Source organism: Ovis aries, chromosome 8 (assembly GCF_016772045.2).
Source record: "Ovis aries strain OAR_USU_Benz2616 breed Rambouillet chromosome 8, ARS-UI_Ramb_v3.0, whole genome shotgun sequence".
NCBI lineage: Eukaryota > Metazoa > Chordata > Mammalia > Artiodactyla > Bovidae > Ovis > Ovis aries.
Window position 1 is genome coordinate 423,911 of NC_056061.1, and position 12,028 is coordinate 435,938.

General features: G+C 44.0%; 1 protein-coding gene across 1 annotated transcript in view; it reads left to right on the forward strand.

Moving 5' to 3' along the window:
* Nucleotides 1-12,028, forward strand: part of CD109 (CD109 molecule) — a 139,800-nt gene that overhangs the window by 35,467 nt on the left and 92,305 nt on the right. Inside the window, exon 5 of the mRNA XM_012182386.4 lies at nucleotides 837-962. Coding sequence (XP_012037776.3) covers nucleotides 837-962 — 126 coding nt within the window. The remainder of the gene's footprint in view (nucleotides 1-836; nucleotides 963-12,028) is intronic.

Below are 12,028 nucleotides of genomic sequence, written 5' to 3' on the forward strand. Positions count from 1 at the left end.
TGAGCTGCAATAGGTAGAAAATGGTGGGTGAACGTGAGGATGGAAGGGAGACAAATCGCAGAGATGTTAAAGGGACAGGGCTGGGGTTGGATTGGATGGATGTTGTGCACGGGGGCGTGGTCTGGAAGAGCCTGGGAAGACTCAGGATGCTTTTCATGCATCCTCCTGGTTAAGCACTTTCATGACATACTTTTGTTGAATCAAAGGACACATCGGTTCGAAGCCTCAATTTCATCATGTGTTGGTGCCTTGATATCAGACCAGCTGTTTGCAGTTGAGGGCTTATCTAACCTCTCTGGGGGCTACTTTTCTCAGCTATCATGTGAGGGTAATCCTACTCTGGAGGAGAATCATAGTGATTGAATGATGTGTGAGTAGTTGTAAGAAGGCTGAGTGCCAGACACATGGGGCCTCTTATCCCCACAATGAGATTTTCTTCTACAGCAAGAGCAGCAGCATGGGTTTGGAGATGGATGTGTTATAGTGTTTCATGTGGAAGGAAATACGGCACCAAGAATTAAAAGGTAGAGCAGAATAAAAATATTCTCAGGAGACTATGATGAAATAATTAACTTTTATTTGCCTTTTTGGTAGTATTTTTGTTGTTCAGTTGCCAAGTTGTGGCCGAGTCTTTGCAACCCCAGGGACTATAGCACGTCAGGCTTCCCTGTCCCTCACCATCTCCCGGAGTTTGCCCAATATAGAGCTGGCATTTCCAAGAGCTCCCCTACTCTGCATGTGCCTGGGGGTACTGGGGGCCCTTATTCCTAACCAGGTAGGATCCACATGTCCATGGCGGGTTGTATATAGTTAACATGCATGGTTTTTCATTGTAGGATCCCAAGTCAAATTTGATCCAACAGTGGTTGTCAGAAAAAAGTGATCTCGGAGTCGTTTCCAAAACTTTCCAGTTATCTTCCCATCCAATACTTGGTGACTGGTCCATCCAAGTTCAAGTGAATGTGAGTATGCATACATTTTGTAGGTGGGGGAAGGGAAAAAAAAATAAATCTGGTGGGGAAAAGATCTCTAAAGTCATTTATTTCAGTGAACAGAAAAAATATTAGTATGGGTATCTAGATAATTTAAGTGATTTATTTTTAATTTGCTGTTATCAGTGGGTTAGCCTGTCGTGTAACATATTGGAGTTTTAATCATGTTCTTTTTATGTAACATTTGAAGGTTAAAACATTTCACATTTTAGTATAAAGCTGATTAAATGTTGTTTATTGTACTTAGTTATTGCATGCATCGAGTATTTTAAAACTAAGTAATGAGTACGTAGCTATGATTTGGCAAATCTTATGTCAGAATGATGACTCCTGATGAGAGATTTGTCTAATCTACTTTATCTTTGTTTTAAAAATGGTATTGACCTGAGACTTAGAGAATGAACTTGTGGTTGCTGGAGCGGGGAAGGATGGGGGGAAGGGATAGTTAGGGAGTTTGGGATGGACATGTACACTGCTGTATTTAAAATGGATAACCAATAAGGACCTACTGGATAGCACAGGGAACTCTGCTCAGTGTCATGTGGCAGCCTGGGTGGGAGGGGAATTTGAGGGAGAATGGATACAGATGCATGCATGGCTGAGTCCCTTCACTGTTCACTTGAAGCTATCACAACATTTTTAATCAACTAGTGTTGTTGTTCATTTGCTAAGTCGTGTCTAACTCTGCGACCCCATGGACTGCAGCACCCCAGGCTTTCTTGTCCTTCACTATCTCCCGGGGTTTTCCCAAGTTCATGTCCATCGAGTCGGTGATGCCATCCAACCATCTTATCCTCTGCCGTCCCCTTCTCCTCCCGCCTTCAATCTTTCCCAGCATCAGAGTCTTTTCCAGTGAGTCGACCCTTCTCATCAGGTGGCAAAGTACTGGAGCTTCAGCTTCAGCATCAGTCCTTCCAATGAATATTTAGGATTGATTTCCTTTAGGATGGACTGGTTGGATCTCCTTGCTGCCCAAGGGACTCTCAAGAGTCTTCTCCAGCACCACAGTTTGAAAGCATCAGTTCTTTGGTGTTCAGCCTTCTTTATGGTCCAACTCTCACATCTGTACATAACTACTGGAAAGAATATAGTTTTGACTATATGGACCTTTGTTGGCAAAGTGATGTTTCTGCTTTTTAATACATTGTCTAGGTTTGTCATAGCTATACCCCAATGCAAAAAAAAAAAAAAAGTCTCCAGTGACCTTAGACAGCCACATCGGTCTTTCCCCAGCCTTCTTTCTGCCGGCTCTTCCATCAACTTCCTGTGTTTCCTGCCAGCTCCCCTGCTCTGAGATCTGAGGCACAGGGGCACTGGAACGCCGTCCGTGTCTCTGCCTCAGGTTTTCTCTGGAGCATCACTCTGTGGTGTTTGAAAAGTCATTGAATATTTTCTGGTTTGTTTTTGGAGTTTATTAAAATATATATAAATTGACAAATAGGAGCTTTAAAAAATAATCCTATTAGAACAGAGTTTTTCACTTTTGACATTACAGTAAAAAATTCCTTGTTGCGGAGGTGGCTTGTGCACTGTTGGACGTTTAGCAGCATCTCTGATCTCTACCCGCTAACTGCCAGTAGCTTCTCCCCACTCCAGGTCGTGACAAACAGAGATGTCTACGGACAAGTGTCTCCTTTGAAAAATACCCTCTCTCTTCTCCTTTGGAGAGGGCTTCCCTGGTGGCTCAGATGGTAAAGAATCTGCCTGCAATGCAGGAGACCTGGGTTCAGTCCCTGAATTGGAAAGATTCCCTGGAGAAGGGAAAGGCTGCCCACTCCAGTCTTCTTGCCTGGAGAATTCCATGGACAGAGGAGCCTGGCAGGCTAAAGTCCATGGGGTCACAGAAGAGTCAGACATGACTGAGTTACTAACACACACATTCTCCATCCGAGAACCACCTTATTAGAAGGAATAATCATTCATTAGCATGTGAGCTGAGGGAAAAATACCAAGTACTTAATGGATAAAAAATGAAAACAGATTTCCTTTAGTTAGAATTTTTTTTGGGGGGCCACGTCTGAAAAGCAGAACTAAGTCCCCTTAGTCAGCACATGGTTTTGGAGCGTCTGCGTGGGGATGACGTGCACGCTCAGCTGGTGGCGAGGCTGTGCTGCAGAGGAAACGAGAAAGCACGCAGGGAGTTAGGGGCGGAGAGCGGGGCGGAGAGCTCCGGGTGGCACAGACGCCGAACTTGTAGAGGAGGACAGGGCGTTTCGTGAGACCTGGGTTCTCATGTGGAGGTTTCACGTAGCGGGTGGGAGGGTGGAGGAGAGCGCTGGGGCCTGGGGGCTGGGGGAGAGCACAGGGGCTCGAGCAGGTGCAGGAGGACGGAGCTGCCGGTTAGGAAGCACAGGGTGAGTTTTAGAGCGTTAGGACTTTATTCTCTGTCACCCCAGTTGGGTTTCTCATGCAGCAGTTTCTTTTTTTGGGGGGGGGGGACTTGACCTGTGTTATTGATTTACTAGCAAAAAAAAAAAAAAAGGTAAATGTTCTTAAGGAAATTTAAGTGCTTGAAAAATTAGAAAACATTCACAAAATCTTGTCCTTGCCTACCTCTTTGGCCTTGTTAAGGGCTGCTCTCACTCTTGAATACTATGCTTTAGCTGTATTATCCCCTAAGTTTCCTAAACTGGCCAGTCTGTTCTGTCCCAGAGCCTTCCTGCTCCCTCTGGCTGGAAAGCCACTTTGCTGCTGTTTTTCTGGCTCCTGGCATTTATCCTCAGGCATCGTCTGTGATGGCCTGGCCCCTGGGGACGTTTGCGTAGCATGCTGTGTGTCTCCTGGTCCGTTCCTGGCACTCGGTTGGCAGGACCTGACAGGCAGAGGCTTGTTTCCCTGTATCTTTGAGACACAGCACAGTGCTTTTGCACAAGATGGAAGTCAGTGTGTGCTTGTTATGTGGATGCATGAAAACTATATGACAGTCATTGGTCTTGAGCTAATAATGTTCAAGACATTACTAAATGTAATGCCCCCTTTCCACATTCTGTAAACATCTTTATCCTTCTGAAGACAGGCATATTCATTAGGAACTTGTTATTGGTGTTAAGATGTGTTTTCCTTCTAGCTTTATTGAGATATAATTGGCAAACAAAATTATAGAATATTTAGTGTACAGCGTGATGATTTAATATGCATAGACATTGTGAAAGGATTCCCCTAGGTGATAACAATGTTAAGGCACACAAAGTGTTTAGTCACTAAGTCATGACCCACTCTTTTGCAACCCTATGAAGTGTAGCCTGCCAAGCTCACCAAATCCTCCGTGGGATTTCCCAGGTAAGAATACTAGAGTGGGTTGCGATTTGCTTCTCCAGGGGATCTTTCCGACCCAGGAATCCAACCCGTGTCTCCTGCATTGGCAGGCGAATTCTTTACCACTGAACTACCAGGGAAACCCAAGGGAAAATAGACTCAGTTATTAAAAAAAAGTCACTCAGTCCAGTCCAAAAAAAAAAAAAAAAAGACCCTCCAATGGCCACCAGAGGTCAGTATAGTCAAAGAAATGTTAGGGGAAGCAACCCAACCCAAGCTTTGGTCTCTGGTTTTTTATCTTTCCTTGACTCCTGCACAGCATTCAAAGACTCTGTTGCTTATTATTAAATTCTTTTCCTTTTAGCTGTGAATAATGATTATAGAGTAAATATATTTATTATTTAAACAAAATTTTTTCAAGGCAATGACCATTCTTGGTATAAATCTTTGGGAGGAGAAAATACCTAGTTTCGGGAGAGTGTTTTGAAACTCCGTTTTTGTCTCTAGAAAAAATATGGCATGATCTTAGTATTACTAGTGAAGGACATGTATTAAAAATACAGGACTTCCCAGAGCTTTGATTTGTAGTGATGTGCAGATAATCAGAGTGGCAGTATTGTAAAGCAAGTCTTGACGATTATTATTTTTAAACCCTCTTAAAATTAGTAAGATTTAGTTAGAAAGCTGATTTTGTTGCCTGATATTTATGCGTATACTTAATTTGCATAGTTGCATTGGATGAGAGTAGTTCTTGGCTGCACTGGGGACTGTGCTGCTCCTGAGAACAATCCCCGTCCCGCCCAGCTGTCCCACACTTTGCTCCCTTCCCCCTCTCCCGGCCTTTTCCATCAGGTTTTCCTTAATTTCCTGGAGCACCAGGCTCTCCCCTCAGAGGTGCTCCTCCCAGGTGTAATACCCCTCCCAGGTGACATATACATGTATCCATTCTCCCCCAGATTCCCCTCCCATCCAGGCTGCCATGTAACATTGACCAGAGTTCGCTGTCCTGTACAGTAGGACCTTATGGGTCCTACTTTTTAAATATAGTGGCATATATATGTCTATCCCAAACTTCCTAACTATCCTGGGAAGATAATTTGTTCTGAAAGTTAGGAATTGCTTGTGCTTGAATATTTTGTGGTATTTCTCCAACTGCTTTATCTTTTGACTGGTATCCTTAGTTCTCCCAAGTAGTTGCAAAATTTTTTATTTGCTCCCTATTTGTGTGTGTGTGTATTAGTAAAATACATTAACAGGAGATTTACTGTCTTAAGTGTTTTGAAGTGTACAGTTCAGTGGTATTAAATACATTCACAGTGTTGTGTAACTGTCACCACCGTCCATCTCCAGAAGTTTACTCATCTTGCAAAACTGAAAGTCAGTGCGTATTAACCAGTAACTGCCCATTTCCCCCCTCTCAGCCCCAGGTACCCACCGTTCCTCTTCCTGTCTCTATAGTTTTGACTCCTCTAAGTACCTCTTATAAGTGGACTCCGGCAGTATTTGTCCTTTTGTGACTTTAACCCGCTTAATTCAATGTCTTCACAGTTCATCCGTGTTACCGTGTGTGTCAGAATTTCCTTTTTAATGATGAATAACCTTCTGTTGTATGTATATTCCAGATTTAGATGCCAATTTTCTGACATCTGTGATTGTAAATTGTTATTCCAGGTTACTAGAAGGCAGTTTTAGAGCTTTCTCCTCTTCTTTTTTTAATACATTTGAGAGACCAGGAGATGCCGCCTCTGCTTTAAAAAGAAAAATTATTGATTTGGCTATGCCAGGTCTTCGTTGTGGCATGTGGGGTCTAGTTCCCTGACCTAGGGTTGAACCCGGCCCCCTGCATTGGGCGCATGGATCATCAGGGAAGTCCCCCATAAGGCAGTATTAGAGGTTCTGGAGGCTGGTGTTGGTGTCTGAACACCAGGCTTTTAGGAGGTAGGAGGGATCTCGCCAAACGGCCTTCTCCCTGTACTCAGCGTAGAGTTCCTGTACTGGCCCAGAGTTCCAGGTATCGGTGACAGTCCTCTGAGGACCCGGAGGAAGGGCAGAGTCTCGGAGAGAGCCCCGCTACTGGATGTCATAGCTCTGTGCCCTCTTTCCTCAGGGGAAGGGGGAGACAACCTGTCTTCCCTCCCAGAGAGGTTGGTGTGGTTCCCGCTGCTGAAACTTAGCAGTGGTTCCCAAGTGCTCGCGTGCCTAAGCATCTGCTGACAGCAGCTCTTGTTCAGGTTATACAGCCCAGACCCCACCTCTAGATCGCTAGTCCGCACTGCTGGCAGGGATCTAGGGATCTGCATTTTAGACCTGGGTTCAATCTCTGAGTCAGGAAGATCCCCTGGAGGAGGGCACGGCAGTCCACTCCAGTATTCTTGCCTGGGAAATCCCATGGACAGAGGAGCCTGGTGGGCTACAGTCCATGGGGTTGCAAAGAGTCAGACACGACTGAGTGGCTAAGCAGCAGCAGCATTAGCACTCTAGGAAATCCTGTCTGTTTTCAGGGCTGTGGTTTGAGAAGTGCTGCTCCACGCCCGCAGCTCAGCCTCTTCAGTTTCTGTCTTCCAACGGGAGGCAGTATCAGGTCCTGGGGAAGGCCAGCCCCTGACTTCTTCTTTGAGTGCCCTGGTGGTGAGACTGGGCTGCTTACCTCCCCAAGCCGGCGAGTAGCTCTGCACAGCCCTCTGGCAGCCTAGACTTCTAACGCAGGTCTGAGGGGGCACACTGGGTTTCTTCAACAGCCTCCCTGGAGATTTGGAGGCACAGCTGGCACTGGAACCCCTGAGCCAGATGACCTCGTAATCTCTTTGGTCTGTAGCTGGCTGCAGTTTCTCAGCCCTTGTTTTGATCTTCGGCCAGCGCTGGGCTAGCAGATAAGAAGCAAAAGGCAGAAAGCACGGTAGCCCCAAGGCCTGGGATCACTGTTTTTTGAGCCCTGTGTGCTAGTCTGTGGGTGTAAAGTTGTTGTGTAATTCAAAAGCAGCCTGCACAGAAGCGTTCCTTTGTTGGTAACAATGATACCTCCTTTCTCCTGAGCTGGTTGCTCTGGAAGGTCAGGTAACGGGGCACCGCCTGGCTTCTTACAGCCTTTCAGGTTCTCCTTCTCTTTCTACCTCTGCTTATCTTTCTGCTCAACTGTTCTCTGGTGAGTTTGCTACTGCTCTCAAGATGTTTTTAGAGCCATTGTCGTTTGCAAGAAAGCACATCTTTGTTTGACACTTGTTGAATTTGAAACACTCTACAAGTAGCATCTGGTGATCCCCTCTGGCTGGTGATGACAAATGAACAAGGCATGGACCCCCTGTGACAGGTCACCTAATAGTATATTCTCTCTGGATTGTGGGTGTGGCTTCCAAAATCCTTTTGCCAGCTCTGCTTGAAGGAAGGCTGCTTTTGATGGGCAGAAGATCTTAAGTTCTTGCTTGCATGTGCAGTGAAAAAAGGAAGGAGGAGTCAGTTTTAGAATTTTGATATTTTAGAGTATCAACTGGCGAAGGCAAGCACTTCATTCTCCATTCTTCCCTGGGTGCTTTACACAATATTTATACTGCAGCATTTAGCATTTACTCATGTAGTTTTTTTTTTTCCTCTCTCTCTTTTTTTTCTTGTGTAAGGTGTTGATAACATAAAATCTGCTGTTTTAGCCATTTTAAGTGTATAGTTCAGTAGCATCAAGCATCAAGTACATTCACATCGTTGTAAAAATACCACCATCAATTTCCAGAATTTGTTTCATCTTTCCAAACTTTGATCAGTGTAGTTTTACAAAATATGACTGCTTTATTTAATAGACTGTGAGTCACAATTTAGTAACTGTGAGCTCCTTGAAGACTCAAGTTCTTTTCTTTAATTGAAGTATAGTTGATTTACAGTATTATGTTAATTTCATATGTATATAGCATAGTGATTTGTCTTTTTTCAGATTATATTCCATTACAGGTTATTACAAGATATTGGGTAAAATTTCCTGTGTTATAAATCCTTGCAGCTTCTCTGTTTTATGTATAGTATTGATAGTTTGTATCTGTTAACCCCATATTCCTAATTTGTCTCTTACCCCATCCCTCTCTCCTTTGGTAATAATACGTTTGTTTTCTGTTTATGAATGTGTTTCTGTTTTGTATATAGATTAATTTGTATTATTATTGATTCCACATACAGTATATCATAGTATTTATCTTTCTCTGACCTATTTAACTAATGTAAAATTCCCTACATTTGTTCATGTTATTGGAAATGGTAGCAATTCATTCTTTTTTTATGGCCAAGTAATATTCCATTATATATATATATATATATATATATGTATATAAACACACATATATCTATCTATCTCATATCTTCCTAAGCCAATCGTCTGGTAATGGGTACTTGGGTTGCTTCCATTAGACAGGATTTCCATATGATTAATTTTCACTTTTATTCTGTCCTGTTGTAGTAGCTCATTTATGCTTGTAGGATGACAGAATGGATGAATGAATGGAGTGAATGAACAGTTTCTCCTGGACTGTTGCTACTGGTCATTATCCTTTGTGAAGTTCTTTGACTTATAGTTCCACTCTTCTACATGAGACTACAACTTAGTAGAGATATGTTCATGTATGTTCATTTTGAGGGTATGTACATAGTTGCTGTATTTGATGCACCAAAGATGCTTACTCCTTGGAAGGAAAGTTATGACCAACCTAGACAGCATATTAAAAAGCAGAGACATTACTTTACCAAGGTCCGTCTAGTCAAGGCTATGGTTTTTCCATTGATCATGTATGGATGTGAGAGTTGGACTGTGAAGAAAGCTGAGCACCGAAAAATTGATGCTTTTGAACTGTGGTGTTGGAGAAGACTCTTGAGAGTCCCTTGGACTGCAAGGAGATCCAACCAGTCCATTCTGAAGGAGATCAGCCCTGGGATTTCTTTGGAAGGAATGATGCTGAAGCTGGAACTCCAGTACTTTGGCCACCTCATGCGAAGAGTTGACTCATTGGAAAAGACTCTGATGCTGGGAGGGATTGGGGGCAGGAGGAGAAGGGGACGACAGAGGATGAGATGGCTGGATGGCATCACTGACTCGATGGACGTGAGTCTGAGTGAACTCTGGGAGTTGGTGATGGACAGGGAGGCCTGGCGTGCAGCGATTCATGGGGTCCCAAAGAGTCGGACACGACTGAGCGACTGAACTGAACTGAACAGACCAGTAGGAAACAGACCTTTTAGATTAATATTCTGCACTTTCTGATTTGAAGACTAAAAAAGATTTCAGTTGAGAGCTGAATATCCCAGTCTCATGTGAAATTCAAGATGCACACACACAAGTTCTGTGCTGTTTTATTCCTGTGACTTTATTGGGTCGTTTGATCTGCTGTTGTCAGTCCTCAGGGGTGTGCATTCTATTAAATTCTGGCTCCAGGCTATTGATGTGAGGAGTTCCTTGTTTTGTTCTTTCTTTAGAAGCTACTCCCGGGATGCCCGTCCTCTCACATGGTCTCTTAGCGACCACTCTCTTCAGTCAGAAAACTTTGGGATCAGATTTTAGCATGTCCTGATCCTCAGTGAAATGGGGTCTGAGAAGCCCGTCAGCACATCTCACAGGGCTTTAGTGCTGCAGAGGATCTTAGTGAAACTCTTACTTAGATCCATCTCCTCTTTTGATGGAAAAAGAATCTAAGTGACTTGTTTGAACTCAGGTGGTATTATGGTAGGGTCAGGACTGGAAGCGAGGTTTCCTGATACTTTCAGCTCTATAACAGTGAACTGTTTAATATGTGCAGTGATTGCTGTTTTGAGATGGTTGCCTTTTTGTTTGAATGCAGATGCCAATGGGAATGGCTGGGACTTCCCTGGTGTTCCGCTGTGGCTAAGACTCCGTGCTCCCGATATAGGGGACCTGGGTTTGATTCCTGGTCAGGGAACTAGATCCCATGTTCTGCAGCTAAGACCTGGAGAAGCCAAATAGATAAATAAAAAATAAGTATTTAAAAAACCAGGGCTGGCTGGATGCAGTGGTGGGGTGGATGCCCACCTGTCTCACATGATTTTTGAGTCACACGTGTCACTTCCTCAGAAGTTGGGTTGTTTCCAAAAGATCTCAGATTCCGACCACTGCAGGCAGGGCTTTGTGCTTTGGATTGAGGGTTTGGGTCCAGGAGACTCATGTTACAGCATATAGGTTGCCTGGTAGGGCCTATGTAATATCCATTAGTGTATTGATTGAGGATTAGCTTGCTGTCACCTAGCAGACTGTATAAACTTGATGTTATAAGCCATAAGATTAATTTTTTTTTTTAGTTCTTGCTGTTAATTTCTTTTTTTTTTAGAATTGCATCTCTTTTTTAAAAGATGGAAATAGAGCTGATTTACAATGCTGTGTTAATGTCAGGTGTTAGCACGGCGATTCAGTTATACACACCTGTATCTATTCTTTTTCAGATTCTTTTATTATAGGTTATTACAATATATTGAATATAGTTCCCTGTGCTGTGCAGTAGGTCCCTGTTGCTTATCTATCATATGTATAGTAGTGTATATCTGTTAACTCTGAACTCCTAATTTTTCCACTGCCTCCTTCCCATTTGGTAGCCGTAAGTTTGCTTTCTACGTCTGTGAATCTATCAGAAGATTAATTAATTAATTAATTAGGCTGCATTGGTTCTTCGTTGTTGCTCACAAGATCTTCATTGCTTCCTGTGGGATCTTTCGTTGCTGTGGATGGTGTTTGCAGAAAAGTTTATTGCAGGGCTCTAAGCCACTCCAGCTGGGTCTGTGAATTGGGGCATTTCTTAAGGAAGAGAACAAAGAGGCTAAGATTAATGGTCATCTTGTGACGTTTCTTTATTTGCAGTTTTGAGGGTCAGGATGTCTCTGGTTTACAGTTCTCTGGCCCCATGATCCATGGTTCAGGCATCTGTGAGCTCATTTTGCCCCAGAGAAATAGCCTGAGTTTGTGTGTTAATGACGATGTCCACAACATCAGTTTTAGTACAGCAATGATGTTATCAACAACCACCATGATTTTAGTCATCTGACTCTGGTTGATTAGCCTTCAGCTAGCACAGGCTTGAGGTCAGAGGGGACAAGAAAGGGTATAAGTTTTGGATAGAGGGATTAGTCATAAACTCAGTAAGGGAGCTCACTTCTTGCAGGACTGGGTCTCACACCCGCAAGGCTCCTGCCCCACAGGGCCTGCTGCCAGCTTTGCAGCCTGTCCCCTAGCTCTCATCCTTGCTCCACCCCCATCCACCCCACTGGCCCCCTCTCTGCCCTGCAGTCACTCCACCTCCATCCAGTTGACACGTGGAATTTTAAGGTGTGAAGAGGCTTGCAAGTTCTCTGATCAAAATCCTCTACTTTATAGCTGAGGGAACTGGAATTGATAGTTAGAATGACTTGGCCACAGTCTCATGACTCCTCAGTCTAGAGTTTTTTGCATTTATTCTTTTTTGAAAAAGGTTTATTTGTTTATTGACTACGCTGGGTCTTCATTGCTGCCCACGGGCTCTCCCTAATTGCAGGGGGAGGGGCTTCTCTCAGGCTGCGGTGGCTGGGCGTCTCATTGCCTGGCTTCTCCTGTGGCAAGGCACAGGCTCTAGGGCATGCGGGCTCAGTAGCTGTGGTGCACGGGCTCCGTTGCTCTGTGGCATGTGGGATCTTCCAGGATCAGGGATTGAACCTGTGTTCTCTGGGTTGGCAGGCGGATTCTTAACCACTAGACCACCAGGGAAGCCTGAGCTCTTTGCAATCTTAAATGAAGCTTTCCTTGACTAAACTTCCCTGACCCTATCTGAAAG